This window comes from Scardinius erythrophthalmus, assembly GCF_964197995.2.
Source record: "Scardinius erythrophthalmus genome assembly, chromosome: 24".
NCBI classification, from domain to species: Eukaryota; Metazoa; Chordata; class Actinopteri; order Cypriniformes; family Leuciscidae; genus Scardinius; species Scardinius erythrophthalmus.
The window spans coordinates 17,568,323-17,592,164 of record NC_138244.1 but is presented as its reverse complement, the minus strand read 5'-3'; the positions used below and the strand labels follow the sequence as shown (position 1 = coordinate 17,592,164).

Below are 23,842 nucleotides of genomic sequence, written 5' to 3'. Positions count from 1 at the left end.
AGTCTCTTTAGGCTTTCTCGAAAGAACGCTTACCATCTAGTCCTGAGCTATAACAGCTGCTTCAAGTACCATTTTAATCAACAAACACCTGATTCATTGAGTCATTGGCTGCATGATGTAGTTTGCATCCCATTCTGCATGTTCGTCATCCTACACAGTACAGTATGTGACATTTGGATTGGTGTGTCCCAAATCATTGTGCATTGTAAATATTATGCCAAAGGTGCAAAGATGGCATAGTACTTCTATATATTATGTATTTCTATTGGATTTTCATCAGTGCATCAGTTTGGCTCATATGTTTGGCTAATATTTTTATACTTTTTTGTCTAATATTACCCATGACCCCTTGCGCTATGGAAGAAGAGGAGTTTAAACTACCATGTTACCTAATTTTTAAATGTACTGTATGAACCTTAAATTTAAGTAATAAAGGATTTAAATATAATAGTTATAAAATATATTCACACAATCACACAATCGTAATTAAGGTATAACTTGTATTATATAAAATATAAAATATGTAAAATGTTTTATATGTATTTTATACATTATATAATAGTGCATTTATGTAATAAAATATATATATATATATATATATATATATAGATGGTAACTTGCATACATTGTCGAACCAAAATGTATTCAGACACCATCAACATTTCTCACATTATCACAGTTTATTCGCTAGCCTATAGTTTAGAAAATATGACAAGAACTCAGAGTTATCAAATCAGTTGATATTTCACTGGTTTTGACCATCCTTCTGTTAGACTGTCTCACAAATGAATTAGGTTGAAGCTGTCAGCTGTTAAATTTAAGTGCACAATTAGATAATACCAATTAAGGTCAACCAATTACCAAGCAATGCTTAATTTTGTTCAGTCTGTGGTGTAAAAAGTTCGCATTAGCAATTAAAGAAAAAACACTTCAGCAAACCATGGTCAGGTCAATGTGTCTGAATAATCTTTGGTCCCAAATTTGTATAAAGTTTACCGGTAGTCCACTGTATCAAGAATTTTTGGGTATATGATGTCACAGTTTACTTTATTTTGCTATCATCACTTACATAAATGAACTATAGTGTTGTGCACCCACTAGTAAAAAAAAAAAATATTAAAAATTACATTACATCTGGTGGAATTTTTGGTTTGACTGTATGCAAATAACTTATCATATCACTACTATATATATATTGGTAAAAGGCTATGTCCCAAAACTGGCATACTGTTGTTTACATACTCAAATAGAGTATATTAACATTGCCAGTAAGCATTGTTGACTGTTCCTTTACGTAATTTTAAAGAGAACTATTCGCCACAGTAGTATGTGTATTTGGTGTATCTTGTGGTCTGGAGGCCAGTGTGTTTGTCATTCTATGAATGTGTAGGGGAAGCTGTAGTAAATGTCAGAGCTGTAGAGTTTCTGGGAGGCCCGGCTCAGGTTTTCACTGCCTGGGATGTGTGCATGGGAGCGTGGAAGCTCAATTAGGACTAATTGTGTCCTGAATCCAATCTGAACGGTGGCTGAATGGACTGTCTGTGACAGTCAGCTGCTCTGCATTTTAAGTGAAGAGCATCGTTCTGGGTGCACTGATCAGACCTTGTAGTGTACAAATTCAGCTAAGCTGATATACTACCATATTAAAATGTCTGAGTGTTTAGGAAAGAGATTTCTGCTGAGCTATGATAAAGTGGTTTGATGTTAGTGATAAAAGGGGCTGTGCTAAGCTGTTTAAGCTCTGCTGTGGTTAACTGTCACAGAGGAAGTTTACTAGTCTCATTTTATTGAGATGAACATCTCTGTATGTGTGAGATAAACTTTACTTGGTTTGTCAAGTCAAGTCAAGTCATCTTTATTTGTATAGCGCTTTTTACAATACAAATTGTTTGAAAGCAGCTTTACACAGTGAAAACAGGAAAATAATGCAACTGAGTTTGTTTCGGCTATACATCAAATAGCATCATAGTCCAGCTTAAGTTAGTTCAGTGATGGTTCATTTTTGTTGTAAAAAGGTTATTCATTTAGATCATTTATATATACATATATAGCTGCTCTGGAGAAAACAGTGATGTCATAGCTTATGACAGCTTAGCACAGCCCCAGTTTTCATACAATGGTGTCAATGCAGGCAGATCAATAATATTGTTGAATATTAAGTGTCCCCAACTAAGCAAGCCAAAAGCCTAAGGCGACAAAGGTGGTGCTCAGTTTATACTCAGTTAGGAGGGTATTTTTGTTTAGACTTATAAATTGTTTTAACAGTGGTTGTAGGTTTGAGATTATTTTTCCCTCAACTAACATAATTAAACTCAGGGCCGGCTCTAGCCCTTTGGTTGCCCTAGGCAAGATTGAGGTTTTGCGCCCCCCCGCTCTTTATAAGAAATAAGAAAATTGATAAGTATCAAGCCTTTATTTGTTATAATTTTGATGATTATGGCTTACAGCTTATGAAAACCCCAAATTCAAAATCACAGAAAATTAGAATTGATATGAATTGATATGTCATAAGCTGTAAGCCATAACAAAGTCTTGAAATATCTCACTTTGCATGTAATGAGTCTATATAATATATTAGTTTGTAATACTTATAAGTTGAATAATTGAAATAAATGAACTTTTGCACGATATTCAAATTTTTCGAGTTTCACCTGTAGTCACTCCAACACTTCAACAAGCAAAATATTACTTAAATGATACACTCTAATAAATTGCGTATACAAAAAATGCTACAAAGAATGTTCATTAATGAACAAACAAAAATGCTCTAATAGTCACTCCAATACTTCAACAAGCAAATTATGACTTGAAGAATCAACTGTAAATTGTTTATACACAAATTCTACAAAGAATGTTCAAGGATATTTACCAAATTGGATTAATTTAAGCAAATTATGATTGCAATTACTGGTTTAACTATATCTTCTACAAACAAATGTGCTATTATGGATAATGTATGTACCACTACAAAATTAAAATATTTAAGTTATTTTAGTTCTATCTCAAATATTAAAATATTAATAGTTGTTTCTGCCATTTCTATTTACCTTCAAAGTAACTATAGCTAGCAAACTATAGCTTAGTGACAGCAATGACACGTCCAATATTAGGTGATGTAGGCTACAATACTAAGTAGCCTAAATTTATTTCATTGGACACCTTAATAGCTAAGATGAGAAGACTTACTCTATACTGAGCTTTATTTTTTATCTTCTTCCTTTCTCCGTTTTCGTCCCTGTGCACCAGAGGTTTAGACCGCTTCATTTTCAAACAAACGCGCCAGCAGCTGAGCACTTCCCTAACGTAACGTAACGCAACCATCCCGCCCCCCAGAAATGGTCGACAAAAATCATAAATTCAATCTAATAATCAGGTTGACAAGTAATTAAACGTGTGGTTGAGGGGGCGCCCTTTGATCATGTTTAATAAACATGTTTTATTTCGCGTTTCGTTCTAATTTTATGATTAATATGGGAAGTAGATAGGGCGACACTAGAGTGCGTCCGCGCCCCCAACACATTTGTCGCCCTAGGCAACCGCCTAGTTCGCCTATAGCAATCGCCGGCCCTGATTAAACTAACATAATTACATTGAAATAGACAAATGAGGTACAATTTTAGAAATGCAGAACTGCAACAGGAATGGATGGATGGATGGATGGATGGATGGATGGATGGATGGATGGTTAGCATGGCATATGGGTTAGCATGGTATATGGGTAACCCACTTCTAACCACCTGACTCTTTTTTTCCTCAGTGTTTCAGGAGGTGAGCTCTTCGACTTCCTGGCGCAGAAGGAGTCACTGAGTGAAGAGGAAGCCACAGAATTCATCAAACAGATTCTCAATGGAGTTCAGTACCTGCACTCCAAGAAAATTGCACATTTTGACCTGAAGGTACAAAGCAAGTTTTGTCCACGGCTGTTTCGGAGATCTTAAGTCGGTCGTATAGTTTCCTATAAATGGCTTGGTTGTGGAGGCGAGAAATAGCTATAATGGTTGCCATGGCGACAGTATAGCTCTTCCTCAAGCAGAGGTGAATTGGCCTTTACTGAAGAACAATCGGGTCTGTTGCATGGCAACACCTGAAACTTTGCATGACAAAATAGCTATTCACTTTTCTAAGACCTGCTATTGTACTGTTTCTTGGGAATGCATACATGACCCCATTTCTGTCAACCGTCTGGAAATTCCTTCCTTTCACCATTTCAGCTTATAAACAGCTTCCTCTGCTAATGACAGCTCTAACTAATCACTGTGGCGAACACCGTCCCATCATGGACTGAGAGCGTACGTGTGTTTGAACCCCATTCACATGTGTTCCTCGTCCAGCCTGGCCCAGATCCAGACATTCTAACACAGCAAGGTTATCAGCGGCACATGATGAGACATGTCACCCACGCTGTTCCCTGCGATAATCTCCATCCTGTTTTTCTAAGTGCTACGTCTTCACAGTCGCCAGCACACGCTTGAGCTCTACAAGGGCAGACAGAGACACTCAAAATATATTACTTTGGCAAACTCCCTCTCTTGCTCCAGTCAACACATGCTAACTGCTATGCAAACAAAACATGCCATTCCATGCAATGCTCACGAAAGAATTGCAATAAAAATAGCTAATTTAGCTAGCAGCAAAATTTAGAGATTTAGGAAGTATAGCCAGTGACTAATTACAGTAGATCACTGGATATCGCTTAGCATAAAGGCCTGTTCAGACCGATGCGTAAAAACCCAGCAGATGGGCTGAATGAAAATACAGATTCATTCTCTGACAATAGATGGCGCTTTTAGAAAAGGAGAATATCCTGGTTACTCTGGGTCGCAAATGCTACGTAACTTTACGTTTCTGACACCCACTTGTCATTAGGGTGACCACCTGCCCCACTTTGCGTTGTACCGCACAGCATTTTCACCCCTTGTCCTGCATGTCGCATATTGAGAAAATGTCACGCATTTTTATCAGTCTGTTGGTTTTTAATTATCAAATTAAGAAAACGCTCATGCGTTCTTTTGCCTTTTTAAAGGGATCATCGGATGCCCACTTTCCACAAGTTGGTATGATTCTTTAGGGTCTTCATGTAAAGTTTGTAACATACTTTGGTTAAAATGATTCGTTTCATGTGTTTCCTGTCAGAAAACAAATGGATAATTCGGTAAATTAAAATTTTACAAGGCGGCATAATGGCAACAAAAAAGAGAAATGCTTCTTATTCAAAACAACATGCTTACTGCTCTTTTGACAAATTGGCACACCATGCCATGCTCACGCCTAATGAAAGAGTACAGGGAAAGATGGGCGGGTCTGGAATCTTCCTCTGTTATTCACTCTTGCTTAGTAAAATAGTTTAGTGACAAGTCATGCTCTGGACATGTTTTCTTCGTAGTAGTGTATAAAATTAGATATTAAAACACCTCTCCGTAAAAAAATCAAGCATGTTTGTGTTGATCTGAACAGATGCATTAACAGCGTTCATTAGAATTGAAATTTTTATCGCACTGAATTTTTCATTGAATACTCATATTGGTACGAACAGTCATTTACTCCCAAAGACTCTCACTCAAAGATATTAGCTTTACATAACTCTCTCGCTTACACCAATGAACATATGCTAACCGCTGACAAAACGAACCATGCTCACAAAAATTGTTCTTTGAAAATGATATTTTAGCTAACAGCTTAATTCAGATAACTAGGAAGTAGCCAGAGACTAATTAGGTCACTGTATATTAGCTTAGCTTAGCTTAACTCCCAAAGAATCCCAATCAAAAAGATATTAGCTTGGCATGACTTAAGTTCTCGCTCAAAACAACACATTCTAACTGGTATGTAAACAAAGACTTGTGCCATGCTCACGTAAAATTATTATTAAAAATAGCTATTTTAGCTAGCAGCCAAATTCAAAGATTTAAGATTACTTTATTTTTACATTGACAAGGAAGCAAATATCCCTACTTGCACATCCTAAACATGGCACAATTCCTGAGGGAACATAGTGTGCGTCCTCCTCCGCACTTGAAGTCAGCTGGATGCCTCTTTTCACCTCTTGGGTGCGTAGAGGCATTAATACAGGAACATAACAGGTGTTGAGTCCCACGCAACGTCCCTCAGAATTACATGAAACATTCAGCCACTTCATCAGCATGCAAACTGCTGAGGTGGAGGTTAACACTGATTAGCCGTAAACACACGACAAATACCATTTATGGACTTGAAAATGGAAAGCTTGTGTATCTCCACTGTTGTTTGAATGATACAAAAACATGGTTCACTAAACTAGCCTGTATTTTCTGCCAGGCTTAGAAAGGTTAGCAAGACTCATCTTCAATATTAGCTATCAGGCTATAATGTGCTTTGTGAACTCAAGATTTTCCAGTTTCACTTTTTTCTATTCAATTTTTTCTCTCTTTCATTTTCACTATATACTGTAGAACTGAAGACAAATGTTTCCCACTTGATTTTAAAATTGAGATGATTTTTTTCCCTTAACTTCTTTATTAAGAAGTATTGATCATGTCAAATTATAATATAGTAGAACAAACTGAATAATGAATGACAGGTTCAGCATTGTACGGTCAGACAGTGACCCCCATAATGTCAATGGAAACATAGCTGCCAATTGATTGATGTTTTTGACTGTTTGGGTGACTGTTTATGGTTTTAAAGGGTAATTTAATTGTTTTTCAGCCTGAGAACATCATGCTGCTGGATAACAACATCCAACTGCCGCGGATCAAGCTTATCGACTTCGGTTTGGCGCATAGGATCAAAGACGGAGTAGAGTTCAAAAACATTTTTGGGACTCCAGAATTTGTTGGTAAGTTCAAAAGTTCATGATGTAAAATGCTAAATGAGTGATTCATTGTCTTGGATGACACAGATGCTTCTGAAATTCTCTACCATCTTTGGACATCTTACATTGTTGTTTTGAATCAAATGTAGCTAATGCCTCTAACGTGGTTTATTTTCAGCTCCAGAGATAGTCAACTATGAGCAGCTGGGATTAGAGGCCGACATGTGGTGAGAACTTTTTAGCAGATCACGCTTTGTTCTTTACAAACTGCAAGCGTCAAAGCTTGGCTATGGCTTAACCATGTGCTCTCTTCCGTCCCTCTGTTTCCTCCAGGACCATCGGAGTCATCACATACATCCTGTGAGTATGAATGGAAGAATGACATCTAGACATTCCACAGAATGATAGACAGATTCCATGGAGTTCCATACACATGGAATTAACAGGTCACATGCTAAACAGATGTATTGATGAACCACACCAATGAATAATGAATGAGAGGTTCTCATAATGGGCCTTTCACATATCAAACTATAACACCCTTAATGTTACACCCATGCCCATGTGAGTTGTGAACATGATCGGATTAATATCTGAACGCACCCAGTATACCAGTTTATACTCAGTTTGTTGGGAATTTTTGTTTAGATTAACAAATCTAACAATAATTTTATAGAATTAAAAAAATATATATTTTGTATTATAAATTTAGATCATGCTAAATTTTTATATAGGAGAACAAACAATATCGAATTATATTTTAAAATATAATTTATTCCTGTGATGGCAAAGCTGTATTCACAGTTCACAAGCTCATAGAATTAACCGTTCACAAGCTCATATTGATTGAGAATGATAGAGGTAAACAAATATATCGATATACCAGAAAAGGGAATAATGAATGGCAGGTTGAGCCTTGGGCCATCAGACAGCGACACCCAAACTGTTCCACCCATCACCATTGTGAACATAATTACAGCACTTAACAGCTGTCTGATGCGTAAACTCCTGCATGTGTTTGGATTCCACTGTCGGATCAGTTTCAGGAATTAATTAACAGGAATTTTCGAATGTGCTTGTACATAGGTCAAGCATTTGTCTTTCTTTTTCAGATTAAGCGGGGCTTCGCCATTCCTGGGCGACTCCAAACAGGAAACTCTTGCAAACATATCAGCTGTTAACTTTGAATTTGATGAGGAGTTCTTCGGCAACACAAGTGAACTGGCCAAAAGCTTCATCAAAGAGCTGCTGGTGAAAGATACAAGGTGAGAGTTCAAAACACGATTCAGCCATAAAGAGAAACAACAGTAAAGGCTTCAGTGTGACTTTGGGGCTTTTTTGGAGAATTGTTTTTTCTTTTTTTTAGAAGGGCTGTTTTTGTGATTAAATCTAATATTTTTGTAGTTAAGTTTTTCTTTGAATATATTTATGCAACAGTGTTTTACTAGACTCACAAGTACAAAAAAAGAAATCTATATAAAATGCATTAACATGCTAATTTTGACAGATTATTTGTCATTTATAGTGTTTAGACAAGTTTGAGCTTCTAATTTTCATTACTGTCAGGCTAATGATAATGATGCCTCATACCAGTTCTGTATAATATTCTATGGTGGTATCCTACAGATCTAGTGTTTACTACAGCTAAGTAGACTTACTATGAGTCAAAGTGAAGTTTCTACCTTCTTTTTAAGCCTTATGGACTTAATTTTGTACAGTTGGACTCCAGCCCTACACATAATTTAGGCCATACACTGGATCTTGTTTTGTCTCGTGGTTTCTCTGTACTTATCTGTGAAGTATTTGATGCTGGCACTTCTGATCATGTTTGAGCCTGTTATTTCATATGATCAGCCTATCCCTTCTCAGCCTGTACATTACTTTTGTGCCTTTCATGCTACTACTGCTCTTGAATTCTTATGTCATTTTCCTTTCAAATTCTAATGTCTCTTTGTCATTCTGTATGAACACTGAACAACTGGTTGAAACTTTCAACTCCACTTGAAATGACTTGAGTCTGTTGTTGGAGTCCAGGGCCTAGCTTTACAATGGTTCGCGTCATACTTAAAGGGGAGGACATTTTCTGTAAATATCGGGTCATTTACTTCACCTTCTGCGCCTATCCATTGTGGTGTTCCACAGGGATCTATTCTTGACCCTCTTTTGTTTTCCCTCTACCTGCTTCCTCTAGGCTCAATATTCCAGACACATAACATAAATTATCATTGTTACGCTGACGACCTCCAACTATATCTTCCAATCAAACCAGGAAATTACTTTTCATTAGATCATCTCTTCGCATGCCTCAATGAAGTCAAGACCTGGATGACACATAACTCACTGCAACTGAATGAAAACAAAACCGAAATGCTTTTACTAGGTCCTGCTGCTACCAACAACTCCATTAAAACACAGTTAGGTTCCTTAAAATACACACTGTACACAGCATCTCTCGAATGCTAGAGAATAAAAATAAGTCTTTAAACTGGATTTAAAAGCATCCAGAGATGGAGAGGCCCTGATGTTCAAAGGTAGACTGTTCCAGAGCTTTGGGGCAACTACAGAGAAAGCTCGATCACCTTTTCTTTCACAACGAGAATGTGGGACCGATAAAAGTAACTGATCACAAGATCTTAGTGACCTAGAGGCTGTGTATAGCCTATAATAAGATCACAAATATAATCCGGGGCCGAATTGTGCAGTGCCTTGTATGTGAAAAGAAGGATCTTTAAGTCGGCTCTAAATTCCATTGGTAGCCAATGCAATGAGGCAAGCACAGGGGAGATATGATCCCTTTTCTTGGTTCCTGTTAACAATCTGGCTGCTGAATTTTGAACCATCTGTAACCGAGACAGTATAGATTGAGGTAGGTCAGCGTACAGAGAGTTACAGTAATCCAATCGAGAGGAAATTGGTGCATGAATCACAATTCAAATCAAAGTCAAGGTCTTTCCTAGAAAGAAAGTGTTTCACTTTTGCTACAGTTCTGAGTTGAAAGAAGCTATTGGCTTGTTAAATTGGAGAAGAGGATCAAAATAGACTCCATGATTTTTTGCATGATTGTATAGGTTGTTACTTAAACAGCTGGTGTTCTACGTTATGTATGTATGTATATATTTTGATTGATTTTGATTCTTGATTTTTATCTCCATTTCTCTTTTTTCTACTCCTTTTTTCTCTTAAATTCAGATTTTTATTGTATTGTAAAGCACTTTGGATCTACTATGGTTGTGTTTAACTTGATTTGACTTGACTTCTTTTCTTTTTTCTCTCTTTAAGTTGTTCTTTTGCGTTTACCTTCAGTTTTCTTTGTCTTTGTTTTCTTTGCAGAAAGAGGCTTAAGATACAAGACGCACTCAACCACCCCTGGATTAAGGTAATAACTTGAAAATTGAAAGCATATCTATTATTTATCTACGCTTGTGCAGCTTATGTGAAATGAGAGCTTCTTACTGGCATTATCACATATGCGAGTGTTGAACTTTGCTCTGATGTTTAGAGTGAACTGACCTTGGTTGTACGCACATCATTAACAACGATACATATGACAAACTTCCTGTAAACGTGCTACCTGTGCAAACCTGTAAACGTGCTTTATCACATATGCCACGCTCTGAATTGTGCAATTTAAGTGATAGTTCAACCAATAATGAACATTCTGTCATCATTTACTCACACTCATGCTGTTCCAAACCAGTTTGGCTTACTTTCTTTTGTATTTGAATTCAAAAGAAGATATTTTGAAAAATGTCTCAATCTTTGTTTTGTCCATAAAAAATCCTTTAAAAAAACTTGGAACGACACGAGGGTGAGTAAATGATGCTTGAATTTTCATTTTTGGGAGAACTATCCAGGTATTCTGGTATTACCTTGTTGGCCAACTACTAGATGCACGTATGCATGCAAGTCTTCATCATGGAAGCAATCGCATGTCGATGAATTCTTCTAATCAATGATTGGACTGTAGAGACGACTCAATCCAGTGTGTACCATCCTGTTCTCGTCATCCTAACACCACCATCCCTTTGATCCAAGATCCTCCTTCCTGCCTGGGTCTGGTGTTTACCTGTGCGTGAGTTGAGTGCTTTGACTCCCTGGTGAAAAAGCAAACTAGTTTCTTACTCATTCTTCCTCCTAATTTCTCTATGCGAAGACCCACGAACAGCCTGTGGACAGCAGCGCCACCCTAGAGGCGCAAGAGAAAGTGGAATCACAGCAGCTGAAGACCAAACGCCTGAAAGAGTACACCATTCAATCCCACTCCAGCATGCCACCCAACAACACCTATGTCAACTTTGAGCGTTTCGCCAACGTTCTGGAGGACATCTCGTTGGTGGAAATGGGTCTCGAGAATGTGGCTCAGAAGCGTGAATCCCTTCAGGACGACATTGAGGCTCTTCTTTCCATCTACAGCGAAAAGGAAACTTGGTATAAAGAGGAAAGTGAGACCATCCGGCAGGAGATCTCGCAGGTGCGCTATGAGTTTCGCAAAGTGGAGGCGTTGAAGAAAGGCCTCCAGGATGACTTGAGGACAACCGATGGCAACTTAGCCAGCATTGATAGACGATACCTGACTAGAGAAGAGCACCTGAGCTCCCTCAGACAGGAGCTGAACGCAGAACTACGCTGGTTGCAGGAGGTTATGGGTTCACTAAACGGAGAGGCAGGGAACAGGGGCTTGGGTTCGAACTCAGCACTGAACAATGAGGTGAACAAGGCCCTGAAGGAGCTGTTGAGCAGGGCTTGTGGGGGCGAACTATGTCCTCGAGCACAACCCGACATCTCTGAGTCTAGCTAAAAGAGATTAGACTGCAGTTGTAATACACTGGGATTAGGAGAGTTGCAGGATGTGTAGTCAGTGGTGTAGATGGTGGAGTCGCAACCACTGTGAAAGAAATGTATAATTTTGTCCCCACACATTTTGGCCAATAGTAATATTTTAAAAATCAAATTTTGTCATGATTTACTCACCCTCATGTTGTTCCAAACCAGTATGACTTTCTCGGGTGGAACACAAAAGAAGATATTTTGAGAAATGTCTTAGGTTTTTTTGTCCATACAATGAAAGTCAATGGTTACCAAAAATGCTTGGCTACCAACAGTCGTCAAAATATATTTTTATGTATTCCACAGAAGAAAGAAAGTCATACAGATTTTAAATGACATGAGGTTAAGTAAATATGACAGAATATATATTTTTGGGTGAACGACCTTTGTGACCTATTTAATATTCATGATCTAGGCTAATACGGTTTAAAACGCCTAAGGATCAGGGTGTAGCAACCTTTTATTATTCTGGATTGCATATATTATCCACTTTATGAAATTCCTAACCTATCCTGCACTTTTTGGAATATAATTATATTTCAAGTGTTTAGTTTTTGTGAAAAGAAAGAAAATGAAAAAACAAAGTACTTTAAGACCAAGCAAAATAAGGTTTGGCAGTGAAATGGATGAGCAAGCATCAAGTTCCCAGTTCGAATAACGTACCGAATATTGTCACCTTATTATTATTCATGAGCCAGGCTTGGCAAGGTTTATATCAGAAGACTTAAACTAACAATTAAAGATCATTATCTCAACAAAACAGTTTTCATGCAAAACACTCAATTTTAAAGTCAGTTTAGCATAAACGTTGCTGTTTACTTGAGAATATATATATATATATATATATATATATATATATATATATATATATATATATATATATATATATATATATATATATATAAGTTATACACATGTTGGTACCCTACATCATTCGAGAGCATACTTTTGAATTTAACATATTCCCCAATATGGTTGTTTTTGTCAGTATTAAAGTTTTTTTAATTTTTATTTATGGTCCAATACTGATCATGTCAGCCTTTATGATTTCATTCCTTTTGTCATCTTTATGCATGGGTTGTTTTTCTGTTGTTTACAGGGGCCATACTTTTGATTTTGGCCAAAAAAAATGACTTGCTTTGTTTTTCTCTCTCTTATAAGTAGTTTTAAGTTCTCTAATTTATTTGTAAATGCACCTATTTGAAGTACTTTCAGAAACGTTACATGCTCATTGCCAGTTTTAATTTTACATTTAAACTGACTTTTCTTTCTTGCACATGTAATTTATTGTATATTCCTATTGCTTTCTACTTTAATTTAATTCAATATAATATGTGATGTGCATTGATTTGTGAATGTCAGCACATGGATGTTTTCTTCAGCATGTCATGACAGATGTAATTTCTTTCTACACTGAATAAAGCACTGGAATGATGATTAAATACCTCACACTGATCATTAGTCCTTCAGCTGGCCATGGTGCATTGTGGGATAGAGGGAGATGAAGTGTATTCAGTCCCTCAGGGGTGTGTACTTCTTGGAACTTGTGCAGTCATGTGCAATTGCTAAGGCATCACTTTTACCATTGCTCAAACTTTGGGCTAGCAATTTGAACAAAGCCCTAACCCAAAATAGTGAACTTCTGTAACAGTTTGTGCTACAGACATGAGTGATACGCCAAATTGCGTGGAGAGGCAGCCTGACTTGAGATGTTTCACCTGGTAGTTGATAAAATAGGGAAATCCAAAGACTTACAGTATATTGAATGGTAACGACAATGTGATTGTCTTTCCTTTAGCCCATAAACCCCCGACAAGCCCTGGTGCGACGACAATCTGTGGTGAACATTGAGAACTTCAGGAGACAATATGTTCGGAGGAGGTGGCAGGTAGGAGTTTTACATAGTTTTAGATCTGGAAATGCTGTATGTTTTCCCAATACATTTTATATACTGTATGTCTCTGCACTTTCTGTTCAACCCTGTTGGGACAGCTGATTGGTTTCTGCTGTATCAGTTGCCAATGAGCTCGCTGCTCGACCTTCAAATACTTGGCCAGCATTTGGTGTAGCAGTTGCAGCATGCTTTTAAAAACCCTCCACCTTCCCACAGCTCCACCTGTATAGACACAGGGGTGAAAAGTACAAAATCGCTCATAATTTTCGAAGTGGGAGGAGCCACTTTTACTAAATTGGCTATAACTCGTGAACGGAATGAGATGTTTTCACCAAACTCGGCGCACATATGTAAGAGCTCATTCTGTTGTCGTGTGAAAAAGTATACAGCGACTGGCCACTTGGTGGTGCTATAACATGGAAAAAAAACATAAAAATGGCTACAACTACACAACCCTAAATCTGATTGACTTGAAAATTGGTATGCAGTGTCTTCGTCCAAGGTGCTAAGACTGACTTTGAGGACATTCGTGTATCTTGAAAAACACAGCCAGCGGCGGCCAATGAAGTTAGAGCAGCTATAAGACAAGGTAAACGGAGGCCGATCGAAACGAAACCCGCTGGGCCTGTTTGACTCACGGCCCTAGAGGCCTGTGTGAAATTTGAAAGAAATCGGCCACCGGGGTGTGCCTTCGTGTTTTTCACGTGCGTAAAGGATTGTATACCACACGATTTTTTGCACACACCCATGAAATTCATACCGCATAGTAGAACTTCTCATTCTCAGCAACTTTGCCTCTAGGACCGCCAATGTCAATCAAATCGCTCGTTAAATATTGGAGATTATTTAAAAAACAACTTTTGCAAACTACTCCTAGGTTTTTGGCTCAACCTCGATAACAAGCGTAAAAAGCTTCAAAAACCATCTATTTCCTATGGTAAATTGCCTGTATTGGCTGTAAATGGTCTTTTCCATCTATCATCGAGGTGGTGACAGGCTTGCTAATTAAAACATTATGGGCCCTATTTTAACGATCTGAAACGCAAGTGTCAAAGCGCAAGTAACTTTGTGGGCGGGTCTTGGCGCTGTTGCTATTTTCCCGGCGGGATAAATGACTTGGTCTGAAGTAGCTTCATTATTCATAGGTGTGGTTTGGGCGTACCGTGAAATAAACCAATCAGAGCATCATCTCACATTCACTTTAAGAGCAGACGCGCTTGTTCTAAAGCGGATTCCTATTATAACGGCGGATTTGCCAGGCGCGCGCCAGGAGCGGTTCACAGCCGAGGAGAGCAATTCTCTCGTCAGGGACGTTGGGGATGGAGAAACCCACCCAAATTAACTTCGGTTAAAAAAATGTATGATAATTTGGGTAAATGTGTAAGCTAGATGTATGCTTTTATAATAAATTGTCTATCTATCTATCTATCTATCTATCTATCTATCTATCTATCTATCTATCTATCTATCTATCTATCTATCTATCTATCTATCTATCTATCTATCTATCTATCTATCGTAATAATGTATGATTTGCAAAAATGAAAACTGCTGCTTCTGTGTAGATGAGAGAATCAAAGTGTATGTGTGTTGTGCACACGCGACATTGATTATGGCCAAGCATGCGCCCTTAAAATAGCATATGAATAACATGCGCAACGCGCCACTGACTTTAAACTATTTTTTCCTGGTTAGTGGCACAATGTTTTCTAAACCTGCAAAATAGCATGAAGGAACGCTGGAACACGCCTCCTTTTTTGCGCTGAACCGCCCAGGGAGCGCAAGTTCATTCCCTAGTTTAGCGACATGCTTCTGTGGAGGGAAAAGCGCGCTTTGCGCGGGTGCAGAATATGAATGATACATGCGTCGGTGTACAAAGGCAATTGCAAGGTGCAAGATAGGGCCCAATACCTTTTTATGCATTTTTTTTTAATGTTTTTGAAAAAAGTCTCTTCTGCTGACCAAAGCTGCATTTATTTGATCAAAAATACAGTACAAACAGTAATATTGTGAAATATTTCATTTAAATTTAAAATATCTGTTTTCTATTTTTCCAGTGATGGTAAAGCTGAACTTTCAGCATCATTACTTCAGTCTCCAGTGTCACAAGGACCTTACTTAAATCATTCTAATAAGCTGATTTGATGCACAAAAAGTGTTGAAAACAGTTGTGCTGCTTAATATCTTTGTGAAAACTGTTTTCCAGGATTCGTTAAATTTGAAAGTTTAAAAGAACAGCATTTATTTGGATTAGAAATCTTTACTTTACTGACCCCAAACTTTTGAACTATAGTGTTTAGTCTAAAATTTAATTAAATTTTCTTCCTGTTCTCCAATAGCTTTCTTTCAGAATCGTGGCCCTCTGCAACCACTTGACACGCATGATGAAGAAAGGTCAGCCCAAACCACAGGTATTACATGAGCCTGGCTCAATTATACTATGTTAAACATTTCCAATAAAGATAATTGTCTGGTTCCAGTAGGTCCAGCAGTCTCCAGGTAATAATATGACCTGTTAAATCACAAGAGCGACCCTTCCCAAGATCACATATTCTGTCACGTTGGGATCTGTCGAATACCGTTTTACGAATGCATATTATCTTTGTCTGGGTTTACAGGACAAACCCAAGATGGGCTACGTAGGGCGCACGGTGGCCATGTTCGAAAGAGAGTGTGAGAGCGACCAAGAGGAGGAGGTAATGCAGAGGAAACCCCGAACCAGGAAGAGAAGTAGCACCTCCTGAAACTCCTTGCTGCTCCTACGACCGACCACAATACAAGCGTCTCAGCCGCACTCAGGTTTTGAGTTGAACCAGCAGCTCGTGTGCCTTTTCCAAACGCACACAGGTTGGATTGTTTTTAGAAAGGGTTTGTATTTGGTTTGTTTGACTTCATAGAGATTTGTCACCACATCTATAAACATGATGCAACAAGAGCAGTTGTGGCAAATATAGAATGTTCATGTTTTGAAGCCGTGTATAAATGTATTTATGTACTGTACATAATGGGATAGGGAAGACTTTACTGGATGTATTACAAGTTTGTATGTAAAGTTTACTTTATTTAGTTTACAATGTCGAAATACATATTAGAGATGTTCAACGTCACACATGCCACTTTGCCTTGAGCCTTGTCCGTCTTAATATGTGCCACAAATTTTTGCATTCCTTTATTGAACGTCATTTCAATGGTGCATGATTGATATAGCCAACTTCATTTATTCTGTATGAAATTTGTTGATAGTATGTGTTATTTTTATCATTTTACTGTGCAGATTGTTGTCTCAAGGTGTGGTCACCTTACATTATTCTGCAGATTTTCGTGGGAGATTGCGAATCAGGAATTGCGCATATTTATGAAAAATCTCCCCACACAGATTTCACAGTGGGTTCAAGTTGGGCACACAAATTTACCACGATGACCAACAGAAAACTTATTGAAAGTGACTTCTGTGTGGGCTGTGCTTCATATATCTCTACACTATTGGACCTTTTTTTTTTGTATGCAAAATTTTTAAAATATGCATTTGATGAAGCAAGTCAGTGTCAAATGTACTGGGTTTGAAGTCCAGTTTAAAACAGTGTAATACTCAATGTATTAGCTATTAAGTGTCTTAAATTTAGGTCAATTTTCAAGCCTGGGTCAACAATGACTTGTAAAGTTCTTAAGACAATAATGATGTTTCAGATGCCATTTTGATTTCAAAAACCTATGTTTATTGAAATCAGGGCTGATTTTTTGGTGCATGGGAAAGTCCATCCCTCTGTCGGGGAAAGACAATTAGGAATCGGCAATGCTGTTGGATTGTGAAATGAAACTATGTATGTACTGTATCATTAGCTATGTTTCCATCCAGCTATTCTTATGCGCATTTTGGGATACTGCATAAAAAAATGACAAGATGCACATAAATTCTAAAAATGCGCATAAAAGACTCAATTCCCACACAGCATCATAGTGTTGGCCCAGATCCAGGCCACATCTGGTACATTCAACGCATACCAGATGTGGGTCGGACACTCTATTGCTGTCTGGGTTAAAGCAGATATGTTTTTATATCCAATGAGAAGACATGCGCATAAACTACGATGGAAACACATAATTCCTTCAATACGCAACAAAAAACTCATGTGACTTTACCTCAACAGTGGATGTGATTGAATTTCTGGACTAACCAGAGGACCATTTTCATTGCACAGCATCTCAAATGTTGGTTTACCTATTCTGAAATGCCTGAGCCAAAGTCTGGCCATTAAACCAAAATGGCTTGGTTTAATTTCCTTCCAGAAACATCTCACATGATTGCTTTCCCAAACTTCAGGCATCCGAACACAAGATAACATGACAGCGTTTATTGCGTTTCGTCTACGTGCTCTGAGACACAAGTCATTTATGATGGAGGAAAAAAGAGCCACAGTTGCTTCCCCGATTGCAGCAACTTCCATTTTTTTATGATAGATATTTTGCGCCAATTTCCCAGGAAGTGGCGATTTTGTTCTCTTGAGCACATGGGATGAAAATCGTGCTTTATGCGATATTAAAATTTTGTGCATAAGGTAAATTCGCAACTTTGGATGGAAACATAGCTATTGAGACATTATGGTACTTGAGATATTTCAGGACTGCGCCACCTATTGGTCAGATATTATAAAAATGATAAAAATGAGACATGTATTCATATCTTTTGAACCTAAAATTGTGGTTACACCATTGTCTGGCTCTTTGGCTTCAGTATTCCCTTGACCCTACATAGGACAAGGGTTTTGGAAAATGAATGGGTTTACTTTTTAATAGTATAGTAACTAGATTAAAGTTACACATATGTTAATGATTGTATCACTGTGCCTTGAGGCTGAATGTGATTGTAGGACTGAAAGTGTGTCATAGGCTGCACGCAGTGCCCTGTGCTCTACATACAGCACCATCAGGAAGAGGTTGTAATATCTTATTGTTCCCAGGAATGTGTTCTATACAATGGGCTTATAAATCTCAATGTAATTTTCTAAGTGGGCTCGAAAGTTCCAATTTAATTCTTTAAAAAATTGTAAGAAATACAGTTGTTCATTCTGCTAGAGTATTAAACCTTAATTGATTTTAAACCATTTTGCAGTGTGTATTTATACATTACCTGTTGAAATCTTTTTGTTTACGTGTATAAACATGACTATGTTCAGTGCATGTTAATGTACCCCTGTTAATGTACCCCTGTATCGCATCATTTCTTGTGCATCAGTCACATGACTGGTGGTGTTAGGGGACTAAACATTATTGTTTACCAGTTTAAATGGCAGATTTTCCTCTAAGTGGAAAATATTCGTAAAATGTGCCTCAAAAAATGATCTCCCTTATATCCATTTATTTTATACTCTTGATATGACTCTACTTGTGTTGTTCACAACCAATGTGAAATGAAAAAAGTTGACTAAGAATAAAAAAATGCCCCTTTTGTACAAATAGGAGAAGTAATAAATGATTAATATATTTATTGAAGTGCTTGTTTGATTATTTTCGATTCACTAGTAAGGTCAGGAAATTGAAATTAAGAAGAATTTCATTAAATCTTCATGAGGTGCATCATGGGATGCTTACTGACAGAGTTCACGGCTGCTTTTACTATCTGCTCATCCTCCAAAACAATTTAAAAATAACCTGATGTTCATATAATATTATAATTAATAATAATCTCTTAAATATTAAATGCTTGATTCATAAATTGCGAATGTCTAAATAATAACAATAATAATAAAAAGAATTGCATTCCTGTACAGAAATTCATATAGGAACCATTTAAGTTTGTTTACACAGTTTCAAACATTAAAGCCTTTATATTAAGATTTTGAAGGTCATGTAACATAAATTCAAAGTCATTACAGAGTGAACTGACTGCTTTGGGCTTGTGTTATTCTGTAATCAAACTTTTGTGTCACAATCAGTCTGCTAGTAAGAAAGTGTGCCCTCTCGAGCAGGCAGTCTGGCAGTTTCACAACAGCAGTGTAGTTTGTGGTGAAAACTTGATCTGAACTAAATAAACTGCCATTAGAGAAGTAGGCCAGTGGCAATTTGAAAAGTATCAGTTGTAAGAAGTGAACCATTTTTTATCTCACCTCTAAATCAGTCTGGCCAGAGCAAAGTGTACTCTCTGAAACCAAGGGGTCTTGAGTTTAACGTGTGTGTGTGTGTTCATTTAAATTTTACCAATTTCTTTATAACAATGAGCTGAATTTTACCAAGTGTGCCAAAGTTTGTTCTATTCCTGACCATTGCCCTACATATTTCAGTAATCTTTCCTTATCCCAACTAATTTGCTTTGGTAATGTATTATTATGTACAGCCATTGTGCTATTCAATGAGATTAGAGTTGTCATAATGTCATTAATGCCGACCTGTTATGCAAAATGCACTTTTACGTGGTCTTTGAAATTAAATGTGTGTCATGGGTGTGTGCACAACCACCCTATAATGATAAAAATCCACCCACTCCTCTTTTTTAATCCCCATAAATCATAAGCAGTGTCTCAGAACAAGCCATTTGCGATTGTAGCTTTTGTAATGTCACAAATGCATAGGCCCCGCCCACGATTGACTCATTAGCATAAACCCCGCCCTGAGTGAGCTGTACACATGTTTATCTCCTCGACAGAGCATTTAACAGCAGCATTCAGTAAGAAATGTATTCTTATTAAAGATACTGTGCTCACTTATTAAAGCAGTGAGCAATTTTCTGTTTTTCTTTTGTTGTTTGAGTCATATTAACAGCATATTACAGCATATATTACTGCTGTCACTTTAATACACAGATCTAATACATATGATTTCTTTACTTACTGCTGTTTACGTTCACAGACATAACTGACGGTGTTTATGTGAACTTAGTGTGTTTTTGACATAACCTTGTGTGTATTTGACAGTTTAAGCGCAATAAAACGTGAAAGAGAACTACTCACATGATGCTCCTTCTGACATCCAGCTTTCTGCAAACTGCTTTGGGTGTGTGCGCTCAGAAAACCATATATCCGAAGTTTAGACTGATATGGCTTTAAAACGCATGCAGTTAATAAACTTTCATGATGATGAAGAACTGCAGTGTCACATGAGCGTGACCGCAACGGAGATGATAATTAAAACCAAACAGATGTTTTAGTTTTTGGCAGAGTATCAGTCTCCAAGGCATGAGCTGTAAAGGATCCGCCCTTTTCTGGAAAGCGGGGAGCAGCAGCTCATTTGCATTTAAAGATACATGCATGAAAACATGTTTTTCCTTCTACTCAGGAGGAATTTACAGCATGGTATAATAAATGATCTGTGGAGTATTTTGAGCTGAAACTTCCTTCTGGGGAGACTTAAATTACATATTGTAAAAAAGGTCCCCTTTAACATCAACAATGTCTCACATTATTGGGTTGGTGTCTTTTGTTTAATTCAATCGAATGATTGAGTTCTTGATTTAAGAATTACCTGTAACTCAGAGCCTTTAGAAACGTTTCTGGCATGTTATCAGTGAAAGAGTTTTACTATCCTATTTATGTGATAAGACTGCTGGGGTGGCCATTTCTGCACTGCAAGTGTGTGCTTTCATTTTTTGTTTATTATTTCACAATGATTCTTGAAGAATACCCTTGGTACACATACGCATACTTTTTCCACAGAAGTCTTTCTTCAACAAATATCCGCATAACTGTGGAAATCTGTTACTTTTTCCACAAATTTCAAGCTGCTTTTAGGCCTTCAACTTATCAGATTCCTGTTGAATTATGAGAGAAATCAGAAACTCAGATGACAGCTTAATGCTTCACATATCTAGCTTATCTTATCTGCTGCTTCCAATGTATTTTTAACCATTAGCATCATTAAAGCAACTATTATCTGGCCTCAGATCAGTTTTTGCAGGTGCCATTGTAACTGATATCTATCTGTTACTGCTTAAAACAGAAGATGAATAGCAGTTGCTGGAATGTGGCTGTAAGCTTAAACCGTGGGTGGATGACTAAGAATTGTTTGTGTGGAATTGTTAACATACATATATTGTTGCCCCAGGCCATTACATATCTTTAGCAAAAGGATAGTCCAAAAGCTATACGAGTTATTGTTTACAGAAGCACTTGTAGGTCTACATATTTTCATCAGTCATTTAGGCTACTTCTGACCTTAGATAACTCAAAGTCTCAAACATGCTGAATGAGCCTTTGAATTTCGACAAAAACCTCAGGCTATATTGTAAAAAAAAAAAAAAAGAAAGAAAAAATATTCCCTATTCAAGCATAGTCAAATTTAGCAATGAATAAGATTGATTAACTAGGGTATATTCAAATGATTCTGCAAATATTTTAAACATATAGCCTAAAGCCTAGCTATGGATGAACGTGTCAGTTAGGCTATAAGAAATTCATGACATGACGTATGTCACGATCATCATTGGCTACCCAAACATCGGCACACACCAGAAGTTATGATAATTGCAATGACAGTGCCACCTACTGGTTAGACATTGTACCTCCCATATATAGCAGTGAACTGATGCTTGAGTAGTCTATGTATTTCTATTTATGTATAGTTTAAATTATTGTTGTTGTTGTTGTTGTTGTTGTTAAATATATCCTATTGTCCTTGGGTGCAATCTTCCACTTCTTCTTCTTTTTTTTTACAAATTAAAATTTTTTTTTTGTCTTGACCCAACTATTGCTGAACACTGCAATGTAGGCTATATTTATTATAACTATTATATTTGTTATAACTATCTGCAAATCTACCATTCGTTGCCATGAATCTATTAATTCGGACACAGAATGTTTGATATTCAGCTCCATCTATTGGTTGTCCCCGTCAAACAGAAAATCTTATGGGTTTGACAAAAGTATTTTATTTTTATAAAACACATTGCATATAGTCTATGCCTATTTATCTGTTTTCTTATATTTTAATCTATACAATGTAAGATATTATCTGAAGGATAGCCAGTAGTGTGATAATGTTTCAGAATTGTATGACAAATTAGAAATCATATTAAATGCTAGGCTACATTTGTGCTAAAAACATTCTAAAGCTAAGTTCAAGATCACACGATGACAACACAGCTGTATTTGCTCAGAGTCATTTTAGAAAATAATTAATTTCGTTCTTGGTGGAAAAAAAAAATCCCTTTGCCAGAAGATGATTATCACTGAAAACCTTACAAATGTCTCCCTCTGTTGGACAAAAAGTGGACGTGCATGATTAAAGTACTGACAGGTTTCCCGCCGTTTTCAAACGTTGCAGGTCACGACTCACGAGACACGCGGGTTTCTACAAGGATTCGCCACGAGAGACGAGTTCAACTCTTAAAATGTCATTATTGTCGTGTGTACCAGCAGTATTACACAGGTAATTTAATATTGGCATATGATTTAAAATTAACAGCACAAAAACGACCATGTCCATTTAGTTGTCTTTTCTTCAGCGAGTGTTGCCCACAGGGCCGTTTCTAGCCTTTTTGGCACCCTAGGCAAGATTCCTATATTGACCCCCCCCCCCCCCCCCGTTCCTCTAGGGGGGTTCGGGGGCATGCTCCCCCGCAAGAATTTTTTTTTACATTTTAAGGTTAAATTAATGCATCAATCTGGTTCTTTGAGAGCTAAAAATTAAGAGCTTCAACCCATGAACTGTTCACACTGAACAAAGAAAAACCATCGACTTGTACCTGGACACTAAAGAGGGCTCAAACATCTTATTAGTTATCATGATTTAGAGTCTCAGACTCAGTCTACATTACATTTTCACTGGTGTTTATTATTTATATAAGTATTCCTATGACGTAAAATCCATATAGCCAATAATATGTAGGCTACTTTATAAATTAAAATTAATATTTCAAAAGCATATTTTACATTACACTATAGTATCGGAAAATTACAATACTTTTGTTTTCTTCTTTTCTTCACTTGCAAGAAATAAACCCTTGAGCTTTTATTTTGGAGAAAAACACCAGATCACCATGCTGATCGCATGAGCAAAGTGCGCACTTTTCTCTAAATCACGCAGCACAAACAGAATGTCTAGGCTACTTAATTAAAGTCTTATTTCGATTTTAATTCGTTGACAAAATATAATGCTAGAGACCTTTATGTTAGGCTATATATTTTACATCTCAAGTGTTGGGAAAAGGGAGAAGAGCGATTTCGGCAAAAGGCGGATTCGAACTCGGGTCGAACGCATCTAAAGCTACTTTCAGGCACCTCACACCCTTACGACCTATGCCACTGTAGATATATAGTGGTGGGCGTATTTTTGCTAAAAAGACAGGCACTTAGTGCAAATATACGCTCCATTATCGGAAATGTAAAAAAAGAAGGATTTTT

The 23,842-nt window shown here is 37.3% G+C and overlaps 2 protein-coding genes across 2 annotated transcripts in view; both read left to right on the top strand.

Annotated features, from left to right (window-relative positions):
- dapk2b (death-associated protein kinase 2b) overlaps window positions 1-18,999 on the top strand; it is a 40,146-nt gene extending 21,147 nt beyond the window's left edge. Inside the window, exons 4-12 of the mRNA XM_081356289.1 lie at window positions 3,758-3,896; window positions 6,685-6,814; window positions 6,969-7,017; window positions 7,124-7,150; window positions 7,903-8,055; window positions 10,121-10,166; window positions 13,416-13,505; window positions 15,851-15,922; window positions 16,130-18,999. Coding sequence (XP_081212415.1) covers window positions 3,758-3,896; window positions 6,685-6,814; window positions 6,969-7,017; window positions 7,124-7,150; window positions 7,903-8,055; window positions 10,121-10,166; window positions 13,416-13,505; window positions 15,851-15,922; window positions 16,130-16,255 — 832 coding nt within the window. The 3' untranslated portion in view covers window positions 16,256-18,999. The remainder of the gene's footprint in view (window positions 1-3,757; window positions 3,897-6,684; window positions 6,815-6,968; window positions 7,018-7,123; window positions 7,151-7,902; window positions 8,056-10,120; window positions 10,167-13,415; window positions 13,506-15,850; window positions 15,923-16,129) is intronic.
- LOC308684925 (death-associated protein kinase 3-like) lies at window positions 10,238-12,170 on the top strand. The gene has a single exon (XM_081356300.1). It carries the CDS (start codon window positions 11,058-11,060, stop codon window positions 11,586-11,588), a length of 531 nt encoding a protein of 176 aa, XP_081212426.1. The 5' UTR covers window positions 10,238-11,057; the 3' UTR covers window positions 11,589-12,170.
- Window positions 19,000-23,842: the final 4,843 nt, after the last annotated feature.

Bases quoted from the DNA above. Each gene is read 5' to 3' on its own strand.
- LOC308684925 (XM_081356300.1), top strand. From the start codon at position 11,058: ATGCCACCCAACAACACCTATGTCAACTTTGAGCGTTTCGCCAACGTT.